Genomic DNA, 17,238 nt, shown 5'->3' with positions numbered 1-17,238 from the left:
ACCAACTGTGAAGGCTAGTCTTTGACAATTACCAATAGTGTCCACTTCCTTTAAACCTATCACATCACAGCGGATGGCAATGTTTTCATCCTCTCATTCAAATAATCCAATCGAGGGGACTTGTCTGACACCCACCCCCCCCCCGACAGGTTGCCTTTTGCATAGATTTTATTCAACGTTCTCGTGCGAGAGGTCCATTATAGCTATTAGTGGTCCCGCGTGCGGAACAGGTTTGGGATGGGGGGGGGGGATGCAGAGCAGTTTTCAAGCGATGGCACGGGATTAATTGGGATTTGAGTCAAGTCTACCTTTTGCAGGCCGTCTCATCCATCCAGGGGTTCGGAAGTCCAGCATACGAATCATTCACCCATTGGTGATTAAATTGCTTATCTCATATTATTCAAATTACTCAAAAAGGACATGACCCGGATATGTCTTCACTGCAAATGATACAACCCCAGTTTTTAGCAAAAGGACTCCAGCGTCAAGTGGGAAAACAAACACTGTAATTTTTGTTTGCCAGCATACTTTAGTTTTTGAAATACCCTTGTGGAAGAAAATTCTGTGCCCACCCACTAACCCCCCCCCAAAAAAAAAAAATAATAATAATATAGCTAATAATATATAGTGCGCCCTCTTTTGAACCGACTTTCTTCCCTCAGAGTCCATGGAGGGGCGGAGAGGTGGGATGGGGGGGGGGGGGTCACAGAATCTCCGGGGACATAATATTTCCCAGGACACCGTTTTTTATTGTTTATTATAACACACCTCTTGCTTTTTCTGTATTCTGGTTGGCTGAAAAAGATCACTATTTGTCGCAACAGTGGAGTCAGTGCTACTATACGGAGCTGAGACCTGGACCCTCACCACCAGTATGGAGAAGTCTCTGGATGGCTGCTACACCAGGATGCAGCGTATGGCCCTAAACATCCCCTGGCAGGACCACATGAGAAACTCCAACCTGTATGCTGGCTGGCCAAAGGCCACAGAGAAGATCCGTGAACGCCGACTCAAGCTCGCTGGGCACTGTGTCCGCCACTCGGAGCTTGCCGCTTGCCCAACCATCCTCTGGGAGCCCACCCAAGGCAAGGCCTCGCGTGGGAGAAGATGTCTCTCCTTTGTAGACACACTAAAACGAGACACCGGCTTGACCAGCGCTGAGGAACTTCGCTCCTGCATGCTGGACCGGAACATCTGGAGAAAAATCACTGGGCAGGCTCGAGCTTCTAGATGGCGCTCGACATGATGATGATGATGATGATGATGATGATGAAACACGGTCACGTGGGATAAACTAACATGCACACACATGCAATGAGGTAACTAGTAGTGGAGGTCCCCCTCCTTACCCTCTCCGAGCTCCGAGGGACTTTGAGATGCTTTGAAAAGTTTGAGCATTCTACCTCCATGCTTTGAGTGACCAGAAGAGCGACCTATTTCCACTATACTTGGAATATTAACAATATCAGAAAAAGGGGGGAAATGTAATTTCCATAGTTATTACAAAACGGAAACATGAGACTTGGAAAGAAGTCTAAAAATAGCGTGGAAAAAGAAATTATTGTGTTTCTTGCCAATTAAGTCACAATATATTGTGACACAAATTAATTTGATAATTTCAGACTTTTGATTCCATCTAATAGATAAAACACCAAAACACATATAAATTTGTACGTATCGTTTTAGTATCTAGAGTTGATTTCACTTAGTTTGGCTGTGTACCATGTTTCTACGCGTGTAGTGTACCGACATAAATGCCCTTCGACAAAAATGGTGCAGAAATGTAAATAAGCAACAAGATTATTTTTCTTTGGGGCCTCACGTGTCGCCGCATGTGAATAATACGCACTTTTTATAACATGTGTACATAAATACATCGCAGGTCGTCTGCGGTGTGGACGAACACGTGAGTAGAATTTCCATTATTTTTATTTTCTTAACCTTTTGCTTAGCTGTATGTAACGTGTGTGTGACATAAGGTGGTCAAGAACGTGTCATTGTCAAGCTATCGATGTGAAACTATAGGTATTCCATAGTTGTAGAGACATTTGAACGTCACCAACCATGCTAGACAAAATTGTTTTCACTAAAAACTGTTTTGTTGTTTTTTATAGCCTATTGGGTCTTTCAGTTCGCACTCACAGCTGGGATTGATTGTTCGGATGTGCTGAGCTGAGACCGAGGTGAGTACTTTGACAGTTTTCTCTGTTGATTTCTGTCTCAATATCAAATCCAAGATGTACCTTTTCTCACTCTTTTTGGAAAAGTTTCCGTATGGCGCCACCACTTTTTCATTCGATATGAAATAATATAGTAAATTAGTATCTAATTTACCGCAATGACTAATGAGATATCCCTTTTTGTAAAAATGAGTGAAAAGGTGGTGGCGCCATACGGAAAGTTATCCCTCTTTTTACCCAATCGAACAAATACATTCTTTATTTATCATAATGACTACCACAGTCTGTTGCTTGACGTAATAATTTTGTTCCTCTTCCGCTGCCCACCGTAAACGTTGAGAAAATGCAGTCGGAAAAACACTCATGATGATAGACTGGGTGCGCCCTCAACTCAATGACACATACCTTTATTCTGCATGTTAAAACGTAGGCTTGCCAGGCTAAGCGGCTAGGCTCCGCCCATTTCCTAGTTTGCACGCCAAAAACGTAGGCTTTGACTTGCAAACTAGGAAATGGGCGTAGCCTAGCCCTTTAGCCTCTGGCACTGGCACTAGAGAAGTATCGCAAGCATCCCGATACAGATACAGATACGGACGGTCCTACTAAAAGCCGACAACTCGCCGACAACGCCGACAACTCGCCAGAGCGCCGACAACTCGCCGACAACAAGTTGCAGACACCTTAAAAACAGCAAACAAACCAACGGTTTATTAAAACTATGTGCACTATTTTATATTAACATAAATACAACGGCTTTACTTCACGAAAAGTCGTAGTTTTTTACCCGGAAAAAAAGCGAACTTCCGCGGAGCACGGTTGGACGCCATCTTGGCCTACAACCCGTGTTGCGACCATTCCATTATGGTACAGGGGTGAGATGAATTAGCACTTCCATAACAACAGAGGGCGGGCGTCCTGTGAAAACACATACATACAAGTCCTGGAGGCACATACAAGATACACTTGAAAATCCACTCAAATTAATTTTGTAATTGTTTTATTATAATTGAATATTTTTTTTTCTAATCAAAAATAGAAGCAAATTAGTTACATGGAGCGTAATCAAATTCAACAATTAGATTTAGCCATCACATGAAAACCTTTGCATATCGTATTTCCACCAATGCTAAGTTTCAAACGATTTTAAAACGGCTTTCTTTATGCGTGAGGGACGGACATCAATGAATTGGAAATAGATGTTCTTTACATTTTTATATTAATTATTGTGTTCAAACTTGAAAGTTGTATCAAATATTTGTCAGTAGTTATAGGAACGGACGTCACAGTAACAAGATTATAGCAAAAAAGGTATAAGCTGGATATTTTTACAACTATTATAAGACCCGTTAACTTGAGTTTTGGGGTTATGTGACTGCCGGCCCTCACTTTTTAAAATTAAACTAGGAACCACAAGGTATTAATTAGTGCATGACTTGCGGTATTCATTTCTGGAAAGCTGATGAAGTCTGCCAATAGCGAGTTCTTTTTAAGAAATGTGAGTTGAGTAAATATAGGAGGACATAGGTTGTATTTGGTCCGTGAGGGAACGGAAAAATACACACCAATGTGGGTTGACAATATATACGTCGAATGGTAATATCCTAAAATAATTTTAAAAGTGTTTATACCTCCATTGCGTGAAATGTAAAACCAACAAGAATGTTTTCACGTTAAAAAAATATTGAATTACTTGTGCTGGGAAACGTGCATGCAATTTTCAACAAACTGGTCTACCTTACCGAGCATCATTATTTATTTTATTTTTATGTATTTTTTTTTTTTTTTTTAAGATGGATATTTCTCTGTTAGTTGAAGTATTGTTTAATTTATTTCAGAAGTTTTATCGGAAGATCAGCAGTAATCATAAAGTTTACCGTTTTTATGCTGCTCTTCACATGCAATTTTCTTGTCTCCTATTATTTTTCTGTGACTCTGAAAAATTGATAACATTAATAAAATAAATTTCACAAATTGGATGTAAAATTAATAAAATAAATTTCACATACTGGATGTAGGCTAAGTTTTTTTATTGTTAATAATAATCATCAACATCCCAATCTTAATCATGTCACGAATGAGGCGAGGATAAATCTAGTTACCATAAAACCGGGCCAATGCCAACCCCACCCGCCCGCGCACTGTTCTCTCCCCCCCCCCCACCCCGATCTTGTGTCACCCCTGTACCATAATGGAATGGTCGCAACACGGGTTGTAGGCCAAGATGGCGTCCAACCGTGCTCCGCGGAAGTTCGCTTTTTTTCCGGGTAAAAAACTACGACTTTTCGTGAAGCAAAGCCGTTGTATTTATGTTAATATAAAATAGTGCACATAGTTTTAATAAACCGTTGGTTTGTTTGCTGTTTTTAAGGTGTCTGCAACTTGTTGTCGGCGAGTTGTCGGCGCTCTGGCGAGTTGTCGGCGTTGTCGGCGAGTTGTCGGCTTTTAGTAGGACCCGATACGGATTATGTTTCGCAAAATTTAGGTATGTGTCATTGAGTTGAGGGCGCTCCCATTCTATCGTGAGTGTTTTTCCAATACCAGTGAAAGTCCGTGAGAAAAAGACAACTAAAAGTCTGCAAAACAGTCCTGTTTACTTATCCGTTTTCGACGATGTGTATGGATGAGCTCCTGTATCCGTTCGTAACGTGTGTACAAAATACGGTAGTCGCGGATACGCGTCACGTGAACACACAAAGTGTCGGCGTATCAGTATCTGTATGTGTATGCGAAACAGCGCTCTACTGTTGTGTGGTTTAGCGGATTTTGACACCGATTTTGGGGATGCCAAAATCGACCAGCCATCAGTTTCAGTTATTCTGTTTGGCATTTAGTCACACATTATAACAAACTAACTATAAATTTAAAAAGGAAAGAACAAATTTTTTGATTCGATTTATCAACATCAACAAAATTGATTGTATTTTTGTTGTACGTCACTAAAAATAGACCCCATGCAAGATGTCACACTCACCGCGGCCGAAGAAGGCAGATCAAGTTTAGATGATCATCAATAGATGTTCTTTTTGCGTAAACACTTGCACACATTAACCTCCTTTAGTGCCCTCTGTGTACATTGTAGGGCCTACCAACTACAAATTGTCTATTGTTCTTTATAATTTTGTACTGATTTATGCGTGTTGTTATTGTAAATTTTGTTTATTTAGGCCAATATTGTATATAAAAAAAATGTTTTTCAGCAAATTTGTGTTAAATGTTGTCATCCAACACTATATCCCAGAAAACCATTTGTGAGCCTATAGAGAAAGGGGTTATTGTTTCTTAACATAAACTATCCATCCTGAATTTGCAATAATCTAACCCTTCATTCTCCCGACATTGGGGAGGGAGGGTGGAGGGTTACCATAGTTGCAACTACATTTCTCAAAATACATTTGAATGCTATTTGTGATCATTTCATTGACTTGCATGTTGTGTGAAAATTTGATTTTTTTTATTATTTATTTATTTATTATTTTTTTGAGGTGGGGGAGGGGGTCAGTAATGAGCAACCACAAAAAAATCAAACGAATGGCAATAGTTTGACTAAACCAAACACAAGAGTATTTTCTTTCCCTTTGGTTTTTTTGGGGGACACCATGGCTTCCAAATTTTTTTTCTGGGAGGGGTTTAGTAACCAGAAACATTCGACTACTTTCCTTTCTTTAAAATTGCCTTTGATTGCTGTCAAAAGGCAAGGAGCTCGCTTGATAAAAAGAGGTTTTCACAGCGTGAACCTGAGCTAAAGGTGACACTGATCTTCATGTGAAGATACTAAACTCATTTTCAATATGGCAGATGTACTAAGGTAAGTTTTTGTTTGATTTGCTCTTAATTTGTTGAGGGGATTTGGGGGCTGGGGGTGCTCCAGACCTGGAATTTCATCTTTGAACATGTTGAAAGGGCAAGGCCATTTTAACTTTGAAAAGGGCACTTTCATTGGAAAATCTTAGAAGTTGATGGGAATCTTTCAAAGGGACACCAAGGCCAAGACCAGGGGCAACAGAGGTCATTGCCTTCGTGGCATGCATGTTATTTTAGGCCACTGGCCAAGGGCTCTTTTGTTTGGAAATCCATCTCAAATTGTGCTTATTTACTCACTGATTGAGACCATTTTTGGTTAGTGGTGTCGAAAAAGAGAAAGGTAATGGCAACTTGCATAACCAGCGAGGTGGCAGTAGGGCAAGACGGGGCATTGCCAGTTAAAACACATGAGGACCAGTCTGTTTCAGGCGTGATACTTCGTGGAGGCAAACAAAGGTGATTGCCTCCATGCCCCCTGGTCTTTGCATTGGTAACCTTTTCAATGCTACAGTAGAAATTTACAATGTCCTCCTAAGGTGCCCTTCAACTGGAAGAAAATGGTGCCCTTGCCCCACAAAAAACGAAGCTTATAGGCCTGCTTTCAAAAAACATTTTAAACTATGCACAAGTGAACAAGATGATAGGCGTGTGGCATGACAAGCCAACTGGTCCTGCCGGCTACTCACTGAAAGAGTTAAGGGCAAACCCTACATACATGTACATGTACATTGTAGTGAGCCGTGTGCATAAAATTGAATGAAGGACTTTACCACCATGGGGGAAAAAATGGACGGAAAAGCATTGTTTTAAGTCAGTTGTGTAGTTTTTCTATTGTATATATCATTGCTATGGAATAAGGTACAGAACATTATGTGTGGTGTTTGGAAATAGAGAAAATTTTCCCAGTGGTAGTTTTGGGGAATTCCGAGTGTTGGAGCAATTTTTTCTGACACTGACCACTGTGGGCGGAACACTTCAAAGAGTATTGAGTGACATTCGTGGTTAAGAAGATCCCTTGTTCCTTTTCCGTTTGCCGTACAGTGCAGAGGAGCTACTGAGCTACAGGCACGTTAACACCTGGCTCCCTCGGCGAGCCCATAAAGAGAACAGACTCCGTGTTACAGATCTGGAGAAACTGAAGAGAGTTTATCAGCAACAGGATGGGTTACTTCAAGAAAAGAGAGTCACTAAGCTGTGAGTACTTGAGAAAGACTATTTTGCTACACAATGCCCAATTTCATACAGCTTTTAGGCAGAAATTACTGCTTAGAAACATACTTTTTATTATAATAGATGTTAAATTTGCATCGGGGATAAAGAATATTAATTTTGGTTTTTACCCATACACCGATGTGTGTTAGCACTGTATACTCAGTACTTTCCCGAGTCCTGTGAAAAAATATCACAGGCATGTTACTCGGGTGGGATTCGAACCCACGACCCTTGCAATTCTAGAGCAGTGTCTTACCAACTAGACTACCGAGGTTGCCCGGCAGCTAGAGGCAGTTCGAATCCTATGTTTTGGCAGCGGGTACCGCAACGATATAATAGATGTTAAATTTGCATCGGGGATAAAGAATATTAATTTTGGTTTTTACCCATACACCGATGTGTGTTAGCACTGTATACTCAGTACTTTCCCGAGTCCTGTGAAAAAATATCACAGGCATGTTACTCGGGTGGGATTCGAACCCACGACCCTTGCAATTCTAGAGCAGTGTCTTACCAACTAGACTACCGAGGTTGCCCGGCAGCTAGAGGCAGTTCGAATCCTATGTTTTGGCAGCGGGTACCGCAACGATATAATAGATGTTAAATTTGCATCGGGGATAAAGAATATTAATTTTGGTTTTTACCCATACACCGATGTGTGTTAGCACTGTATACTCAGTACTTTCCCGAGTCCTGTGAAAAAATATCACAGGCATGTTACTCGGGTGGGATTCGAACCCACGACCCTTGCAATTCTAGAGCAGTGTCTTACCAACTAGACTACCGAGGTTGCCCGGCAGCTAGAGGCAGTTCGAATCCTATGTTTTGGCAGCGGGTACCGCAACGATATAATAGATGTTAAATTTGCATCGGGGATAAAGAATATTAATTTTGGTTTTTACCCATACACCGATGTGTGTTAGCACTGTATACTCAGTACTTTCCCGAGTCCTGTGAAAAAATATCACAGGCATGTTACTCGGGTGGGATTCGAACCCACGACCCTTGCAATTCTAGAGCAGTGTCTTACCAACTAGACTACCGAGGTTGCCTAGATTCGAACTGCCTCTAGCTGCCGGGCAACCTCGGTAGTCTAGTTGGTAAGACACTGCTCTAGAATTGCAAGGGTCGTGGGTTCGAATCCCACCCGAGTAACATGCCTGTGATATTTTTTCACAGGACTCGGGAAAGTACTGAGTATACAGTGCTAACACACATCGGTGTATGGGTAAAAACCAAAATTAATATTCTTTATCCCCGATGCAAATTTAACATCTATTATATCGTTGCGGTACCCGCTGCCAAAACATAGGATTCGAACTGCCTCTAGCTGCCGGGCAACCTCGGTAGTCTAGTTGGTAAGACACTGCTCTAGAATTGCAAGGGTCGTGGGTTCGAATCCCACCCGAGTAACATGCCTGTGATATTTTTTCATACTTTTTATTGCTAAGTAAAAAAATTTAAACTTTATTGAGTTTTGGCCGGTTAGCTGTGTCCTCTGTGCAAGATTTTTCCGTGCTCGGCAATATTTTTATGCTGACAGGATTTTTTTTATTTGGTCATGGTATGCAACTCTTGAGCTAAGGCTGGTTTCAATTTCACGGAGCTGCTTACACGGGCCCAATGTTATAGCTGCTTTAAGCAGAAACTAATTGCTTAGTAAAAGTCTGCAATGCAAATATAAAGCAGGATACCAGTCACAAATGGTATGTTGGACTTTCTATTTTAGCTGGTAGTCTTATTCTGGCAAGGATAGTCTTGTTTTGCTTAACCACAATTCTGTGCTTAGCTGTACAAAGTTAAGTGTGGTTGGCCATTTTGTTTTTGTGCAATTGCATTTCTGAATAAATCATTAAGGGCAACAAGTGGCAGGGAGTAAGTTTGATGTTGAATTTCTTACAGTTTAGTTAACTGGATCAATTTGAATGTGGATTCTCTTTCAGCGGAAACCTGGCAGTCGGAGAATGGAACACTTGTAAAGAGCTGGTCGAGGTCAAAGTTGAAAAGGTAAAACAAGGTTTATTACAAACAAAATAAATTCTTTGTTATTTAAGATGATCTGAAATTGACGAATGTGCAGACTTGCCCCAGGGCAGAACTCCCCACTGTGTCTGCCTTGGCTTCCTTACCCTGCAGACACAAAATAATGTGACGATGTTAGACTGATTATATAACTTGACCGTTATTTAATTGCAACATCCCACATTAACAAGAGGTTTTGGTTGTTGAGAATAGATAATCGAAGATGGATCAAGAGCCATGAACCTGCTTTTTTCTCTCTCTTTTTTTTCTTGGGGATTTGGCTAAAATCATCGCCCATTTTTCTCTTTTCTCTTAAAAAAAGTAAATGACATAATATTTTAAAGAACCTTAAACTAATTGGATATATTTTCCTCCTCTGCAGGGCAAATTCTGGCAAACTATGGGTTACCACTCGGGTGGGAAGAAATATGTGTATGCGGAGGAAGGTTTATTCCTTCTGGAAATGGTAAGGTCAAATGAGGTTCTCCTGAAGGATTTTTTTTGGTGTGTGACTATCAGGCCTGTAAAATCTCCGCTTTAAAGCGGATTTCCGCTCTTTTTAATTTTCCCAGTTCGCATTTTTTATTGGGTTCCGCTTTTTTCGTGTTCCTTGTTTTCCTTGCGGGCTCCGCTTTTTTCCCGTTCCGCTTTTACCTTCTTTTTTTTACATCCGAAGTAGATCGTCAAGCAGCACGCACCTGGAATTGGGAAGCACTTTAATTGCAATTTGATTTTGACAAGTGAGTCGGGGGGCTAGAACCAGTAAAATGCTCCGTGTTGGTCTTTCATTGGAGCCGATGTTGTTAATTTTTCGTTTAGTGCGATGTCTATTTTACATGTACTTCAATGTCATTGTTCCATTGCACCAATAGAGGGCGCTTTACTAAAAAGCCAACACCTTGAGACAAGATTAGGCACACATGGTTTTCCCCAACGCGACGTGTACGTATGTTGTGTTTGCTGTGTGTATTTTTTTGCGACAAGTAAAAATTATGGCAGTCGACGACGAGGACTCATCGCGCTCGTGGATTTATTCCTAAAGGAATGCTACAAAAATATCTTGAAATGAGGATGCACAACACATTGTTACATGTAAGAATTGTGGCCTTTGTTTCTGTGAATGTGTTGTCTACGCTTCAGTTTTTAATTAATTTATAAAGCCTTTTATTACGTTCGTAGTGCTGGCCCAAAATCTGGACAACAATTGTCCGCTTTTTTTTTATGACCTGCTCACAGGCCTGGAGTATGTTTTGCAGGGTTTCCGAGATTAGTTCTTGGTTTCATATAGAAATTACCTCATAAAAAACTGTGTAACCTCAGAGGGAGCCGTTCTCACAATGTGTTTTATATTATCAACAGCTGTCCATTGCTATTGCCAGATAAGTTTTACTGCTAATATTTATTTTGAGTAATTGCTAATTGTGTCAAGGTCCTTTAATTGAGGTTCTTCTTCCTTAATCTGTGTGACAGAATTGTATGGAGCTTATGCACCATGGTGTTCCTTTGACACAGCAAGAGGCGTATGAGCTCATGATCCCAGAACACTTCTCACTGGAACATTACCAGGTATGATGCGTGGGTGTCAATTCAGTTTAGTGAGGTTGGGGGTTAGGGGTGAGGCCAGGTGGTTGAGGGTGAGACTGGAAGGTTTGGGTGAGGTTGGGAATTAAGGGTGAGGCCCGGGGTTGGGGTGAGGTTGGGGTGAGCAGTAAGCCGAACTATGAAACTAGGCACAGGTTTACATCAGAGCCTGGACTTCACAACAGGCAAAAATTGTACACAGATCAATGGAAGAAAATTAAATCTTACATTTTTGATGAGATATAAGCAACTAGTATTTACAAATTTTTTAAAACATCACAAAATTTGTTTTTTATTTTAATTTTATTTTTGACAATTCTTGATCTTTATGTGGTCATTGTAACATAAAAATGTAAATTTGCTAGGTGGATCAGTGTAATGTCTTGCTTGCCATGAGTTGACCTGGAATGCACTAGGCAAAACATTTTGTAAACAAGGCAAGTATAAACTGTGGAGTTTTTCCTTGCAAAAGCTCAAGTGTGTTGAGTTCTCATATTGAGATTTCTGTAGGATCCTGGAAGTTTGGCATTTGATAGAAACCTTGTGAGTGGAACATTATATGATGTGTTACAAAATGTTCTTAAAGATTTGGATGACGACAAATGGCTTGCCAAGATTTAGTATCGCTACTTTATGAAATTAAAATGTTGGCAAAATATTTAGAAAATCCAGTTGAATTTGCAAATGTATTTTTGCAGGTGTATTGCCATCTGATGCGCTTGGGCTACATAACAACTAGGCACAGAGAGTAAGTGACTACACTTGAATATTTGTTATCGTAAACAGATCAATTTTATTTTGTTTGCAGGCCCCAGAATTACATGTAGGCCATGGCCGCTATAGGAGACTTTCTAACACTAGGTGGCAGCAGACATACCGGGTAAATTTCCATTGTTTCTGTAGTTCTGAACATGCGCATAATTCTGAGAACAATGGATTTACCCGGTAAGTCTGCTGCCCTCTATCGTCCCAGAAAGTCTCCCATTGCCCCAGTCTTGGCCTTGATACCCGCCCCTTCAAAACCTTCCAACAGACTTTCAAATCTTCACTGGAAGTGTTGCAACATGCATGTGGCCTTTTCTTATAAAAGATTAAATTGCAGGCTTCGTGTAGAATGATTGCGGAATTCTTCCGAGACCGTATTGAATATGACGTCACCGTTCAAATATCTGACCTACAAGATGGTGTCTGTGAGCGTGTGCGTGCGTGTGTGCTTGCATGTGCCGTAGAAATCGAACCAGGAATGTTGGGAGCTGCATGGTGAATGCGTTTGGCACGCATACGGTTTGCCCTACAAGATTTTTCATAGACTTTTCATAGCAAAAAGGTGTTATTCAATACGGTCTATAGCCCACTTTACTATCCACTTTTTCCCATTAAGGGGTTTTCATTGTGGTTTGTTGTGGTTATGCCGATAAGGACACTGGACTCAGGTCCTGCTTTCTGATCAACAGAGTGCGGGTTCATGACACTTGTGTGCTTGAGCAAGACACTGAGGCATTATTACTGCGTCCTTCAGATGAGACGTTTGTAGGTCCCAAGTGTAAAAATTTAAAGAAAATTGCCCAAGTTTGATAAAATGTTTGTTGTCCCTATAGAAATGACATCACTGACTATGAGTACAGAATCCAGCTCCATCAGTATCGTCACAATCAGAAGAAAGTCTACCGCAAAGTCCAGGGCTGGTTCCAGCAGATGGGGGATGATAACGAGACGGATATCAAAAGCGGTGAGATGGGTCGCTATGGCGACACGTCATCAAACACGTCTCTGCCTGATGGTCAGCAGACCAGCAACGACACGAGTAGTATCAGTTTTGCCGGTGTCTCGAGCAGAGCTTCCAACGACCAGGCGGTCACAGGGGATCCAATGACCTGCCGGTCTAACCCGCTCCTGCCCGGCTCTGAAACCAGCAGCATCGTCAACAACTTGCCATCGTCTGGCGATGAAAGTTCCTTGTACTCTGACAGTCCTGTATTGGTGCAGCCTGTCAAACCAGAACCGCTTGTGTACGGTGCTTCAGTTAACCTATTGAATTATCATAAGAGATTCATGCAGTCTAATGAAAATGATATGAACCCCTTGAAGAGGAGCTTGGAGACTAGTACCAGCGGAACAGAATCAGAAACAGATGGAGATAGTCTTCTAAGACGTCCCACGAAAAGAGTCAAACTTGAAATTGAAAAGGACCTTGTGATCTTCTCGGATAGCATCAAAGATGGGAGTTTGGACAGCGCAAAGGTCATAAACAGGCCGCCTTCGTCGGAAGATTCCCCGACCAAGTGTGATTTTTCAAGCTTGAAGCGGATCAACTACCAGGTGGAGAAGGAGAACTTTGACAAACTGATCAAACCTGCCAACGCACACTGGGAGAGCTCTGATCTCGGCACATCCTACCCGTCAGGTACCTCCGTTAATATCGATGATGTCCTGGACACCTTCTTGCCATCATTGATTGATAATGCAGACAATGATCCTATCTCAAGTCCATACTCCAGCTGGAACTTCCAGACGATCAAGCTTCCCAACTTTGCAGATAAGCCGATTGAGCATGAGAACCCATGGGAAAGGAGTAGATCCAGGGCTTCAAGAAGGCATGATCAGTGCTCAACGGAGAACGAGAAGGCAGAGCAACTCATGAAGACATCTCAGAACCTGTTGAACACTTCCGCTAACATGATCGCCACCTCCGGTGAGATGCTGAAGGATTGCTCCTCTAAGGGAAAGACCAGATGCAACGCGGGGGATAAAGGAAACAACGCACACCTGAACAAAGGAAGAGCTCCAACCAACTGGAGTGAATACAAGAAGATGTTGTCGATGGAGGAGACAGCCCGGAGAGCTGATCAAGACATCTTTGATAGCCCTGTTGATCATCTCTGGCGTGGAGATGTCAAGCCCTTAGTACGGCCGGGTGATGCAACTTACACAGGTTAGTGTTACCTTGGATTGTTGACCAATGACTTGGTATTTTGTGTATTCTCCTTTTATCATTTTTTACTGGTGTCATTTTGAAATATTTTTCTGGTAGGTTCTTAGGGTAATTTGTTCGGGATCTTTATATTTTACGTGGCTTTTACTGTCGGATTGATTGCTTATTATCAGTGTTCTCCCTTAACAGTGTTCCAATGGCTTGATACGAGATAAATTTATTGAAACTATTTGATTTCATCATTTGTTTCTACAGGCAATATACTTAATAAACTACAGGTTATCTCAAGTTCCTACATGACATCAGAACATACAAGGTGAGTTTTTATCATCCTTCCGTTACATTCTTCTGACCCTCTCTACTAATTTTAATACTTATTTTTTGGCACAAGCAGCCGTTATAAACCTGCTTGATCCCGGTCAGTGGGCATTCTTAATTGCTAAATGGTTACAGTGAACATGACATCACTTTGCCTTCAGATTTTCTCGTCAGATGTGAACTCACTATCTCAAGGTTGAGAGACATGGCTCGTGTTATTACAAAATCTTTAAATTCTATTTGAAGTGATATCTATAGACTTCTTCTGATAAATTGTGCGTGTCATGGCCGAGCGGAAGGCACCGGATTCAAGCTCTGGTGTTTGATAAATAGAGCGTGGGCTTGAATTCCACTCGTGACACTTGCTCTGTAAAATTGGGGAGGTAGTGCTTTCTGCTCTACCAGCCAGGCTTTGGGTTGATTATACCAAACCCTATACCAAACCCTATATCGAAAAAATTATTGTGTCTGGCGACTTGCATAAAATAAAATGAAAATAAGGTCTGGTTTTCTAATTTTCAGAACCTCTCTTTCTCAAACAGTCTCATACCTGCATTATAATTGCAGGCCCCTCACTCACTCTCTCTCTGTCTATGTCCATGTTTAGGTTGTCCCCTACACAGGGCTCTAATAATGTCAAGCTAGCATTTGACGTTTTCCATCCCAGTCCAACCTTCAAGAAGACTCAGCCAGGCAGGCCAAAGTTTCATGTCGTAGTTGCAAGGTAGGTTTCATAAGAAATATACATGTAGGTTCTCCTTTCAAACCAAAATTAATGGGCCCGGTTTCGTTGTGCTGCTAAGCAGAATAGGCTTTGCAAGTTTTGTCTTCTATGAAGCAAGGATCAGCCATACACAATATAATATTAATAATATTGTGCTTACACAATCACAACATGCTATTTTGCCTGGTAATTTTATTCTGCTTAGCGGGATTTTTCTGTGTTAAGCAAGATTGTGTGCTCACCAGCAATGGCGTAACCGGACACTGCCATCTGGTTGGGGGTGAGAAGCAGGAGCAAAGACACATTTTTTTCCATTTGAATGTATCAAACCATTCACTGCCTAATAGAATGGTGGTATTGCTTTCTTCGTTGGGGGGGGGGGTGGTCTGTACTCGACAAGCTTTGCTTATTATTGGCCCCCTCCAACTCCATCACCATGTGTTTTTATTGGTTTTTATATGATTGCCTTTGCTTGTTAATGTTTGTTTCATATTGTATTACTTCACTGTGTTATAATTACTGTATTTGCTTGTAAAATATTATTCATTACTCACTACCTTGTGTTTTGTTTACCTAAATGAATTGGAAATACATGAAAGTTGAATTGATCTGTGCATTTTTCAATCATGTTTTGGGATGGCAGTAGGGGGGGGGGGCTATGACTCTGAGTATGTGTGTGGGGGGAGGGGCGAGGGGCTCTGCCAACCCTCTCCCAACAAACATTGCTCCCAGATGCACAATGTAATGATTGATTACCATCTCCATGACATTGGTCATAGAGTGGGAATTTCGCCATTATTTAAATCCTTGTTGAAAACACACTTGTTCAAATATCTGTGATAAACCCCAATCTGCAACTTGTTGATTTCTGTCATCTTTTGTGATTGCCTTTCTCGTGTTATTATATCTGCTTCTGTGAATGTATTCTTTGTGTTATTTTGTATTTTGGGGGCACTGTTACTCATGTTATACGTGTGTAATATCTGCTTCTGTGAAAATACATTCTTTCTGTGAATATGTATTCTTTTTGTAATTTTGTATCCTTGTATTTTTGCCGCTGTTTCTCATTTTATAATATCTGCTCTTGTGAATGTATTATTTTCATATTTTGTATCTTTATCATTCTTGGTGATGTTACCCTGGTTTTAACAGTTTGCAAGGACAATAGCACAGTAGTGCTTAAAATCAGAGTATAAGTGCGCTATAAAAGTATATAGTAGTAGTAGTAGTAGTAGTAGCACAGAAATAGTAGTACTATAGTGCTAGTAGAAGTCACAAAACACTATCAGATTTTGTGTTCATTCACCAGTGTAGGCGTGCTGGCACTTGCATTCTTTTTTAAAAGGAATATAAAAAACAAGTAGACTTATAAATATTTAATCTTAATTTGATAATGTAGGCATTTTATGAATTGAAATAATACTCTTGAGGCTTATTACATGTAGTAGTACAATGTAGTAGTATACTGCAGGACTTTAAAAGCACTGAGAGGTGTACAGTAAAACCCTTATACAGTATTTTCTTTAAAACAAAATATGGGACTTATCAATAGTCATCTGATGTTTTCTCCTTCTCTTTTCCGTACAGAGTGAGCGACCCTGTTCCAGATCTTCTAACTTTAGCCCGCCTCCTACAGCAGGCTAGTACCATAACACTCCTGGTTGCTGTTGTAGATAACGGTGATATAACTTTCTATACACTCAAAGGGATCGAGCTGACAACTGATATTATTCTCGGATAACAACAAACCTATCTGCTTGGCTCGATTCTTATCATTCGTGATGGATCACCTGTCATTCGTTGCTTTACTCACAACTTCGACTGAGACTGATTGCGTACAAATCTTTAATAATCTCGGGAAAAAAACACGCACCTTGGAAAACAAAATCAGTCAAGGTCCGAACTGAAATTTACTGGTTCAATGATGATATTCGTGTAGGCAAGCTGCTGGTGTTTATTGTGCGTTGTGCAATTTGTGTTCCGTTGTTCGCTGTTTTGGGTATTTTGTATAAACGTTGTTGCTGGTAGATAGACAGTTGGTCCGTTGAGCAGGTCTTCAAGGAAAATTCTATCAATTAATACTTCACACTAATGTGGTACATTATCTTGGTTCAAAGCAGTATACATGTATACTGTATTACATAATCATGGCTGTAGCCATTATACACTTTCGGTACAGAAAAAAAAGAAAAAAGTTCACAGATTTACAAATAATTTACAGGGTTTACCGAAGGTATTGGTGAAAGACTTCTCTGGAAATATTATTCCATGAAATACTTTACTTTTTGAGAAAACATTAAAACAATATCCGTAATTCTCGATAGCAAGAATTACGGATTTATAGTAAATACATATCATGACACGGCGAAACGTGCGGAAACAAGAGTGGGTTTTCCCGTTATTTTCTCCCGACTCCGATGACTGATTGAGCCTAAATTTTCACAGGTTTGTTATTTTATATATAAGTT

General features: G+C 40.7%; 1 protein-coding gene across 2 annotated transcripts; it reads left to right on the top strand.

Annotated features, from left to right (window-relative positions):
* Positions 1–1,877: 1,877 nt before the first annotated feature.
* LOC117292494 (tRNA-splicing endonuclease subunit Sen54-like) lies at positions 1,878–16,962 on the top strand. 2 transcript variants are annotated; one of them, XM_033774555.1, is made up of 12 exons: positions 1,878–1,906; positions 2,115–2,183; positions 5,872–5,985; positions 7,023–7,175; positions 9,137–9,200; positions 9,598–9,681; positions 10,686–10,781; positions 11,495–11,544; positions 12,395–13,728; positions 13,984–14,044; positions 14,654–14,770; positions 16,358–16,962. In XM_033774555.1, the coding sequence occupies exons 3-12, from the start codon at positions 5,969–5,971 to the stop codon at positions 16,509–16,511; spliced, it is 2,130 nt and encodes a 709-aa protein (XP_033630446.1). In that variant the 5' UTR covers positions 1,878–1,906; positions 2,115–2,183; positions 5,872–5,968; the 3' UTR covers positions 16,512–16,962. The 2 variants fall into 2 exon arrangements, with proteins under 2 accessions (XP_033630446.1, XP_033630447.1); XM_033774556.1 differs by lacking the exon at positions 1,878–1,906 and having other exon boundaries at positions 1,983–2,183.
* The last annotated feature ends 276 nt before the right edge of the window (positions 16,963–17,238 follow it).

The sequence above is a fragment of the Asterias rubens genome, chromosome 7 (assembly GCF_902459465.1).
Source record: "Asterias rubens chromosome 7, eAstRub1.3, whole genome shotgun sequence".
Lineage (NCBI taxonomy): Eukaryota > Metazoa > Echinodermata > Asteroidea > Forcipulatida > Asteriidae > Asterias > Asterias rubens.
The sequence above is the reverse complement of the archived record's forward strand: the minus strand, read 5'-3'. Positions and strand labels throughout refer to the sequence as shown.

Bases quoted from the DNA above. Each gene is read 5' to 3' on its own strand.
- LOC117292494 (XM_033774555.1), top strand. The intron at 11,545-12,394 runs GTAAGTGACTAC...TTGTCCCTATAG, and splicing joins ATAACAACTAGGCACAGAGA to AAATGACATCACTGACTATG. The intron at 14,771-16,357 runs GTAGGTTTCATA...TTTTCCGTACAG, and splicing joins TTTCATGTCGTAGTTGCAAG to AGTGAGCGACCCTGTTCCAG.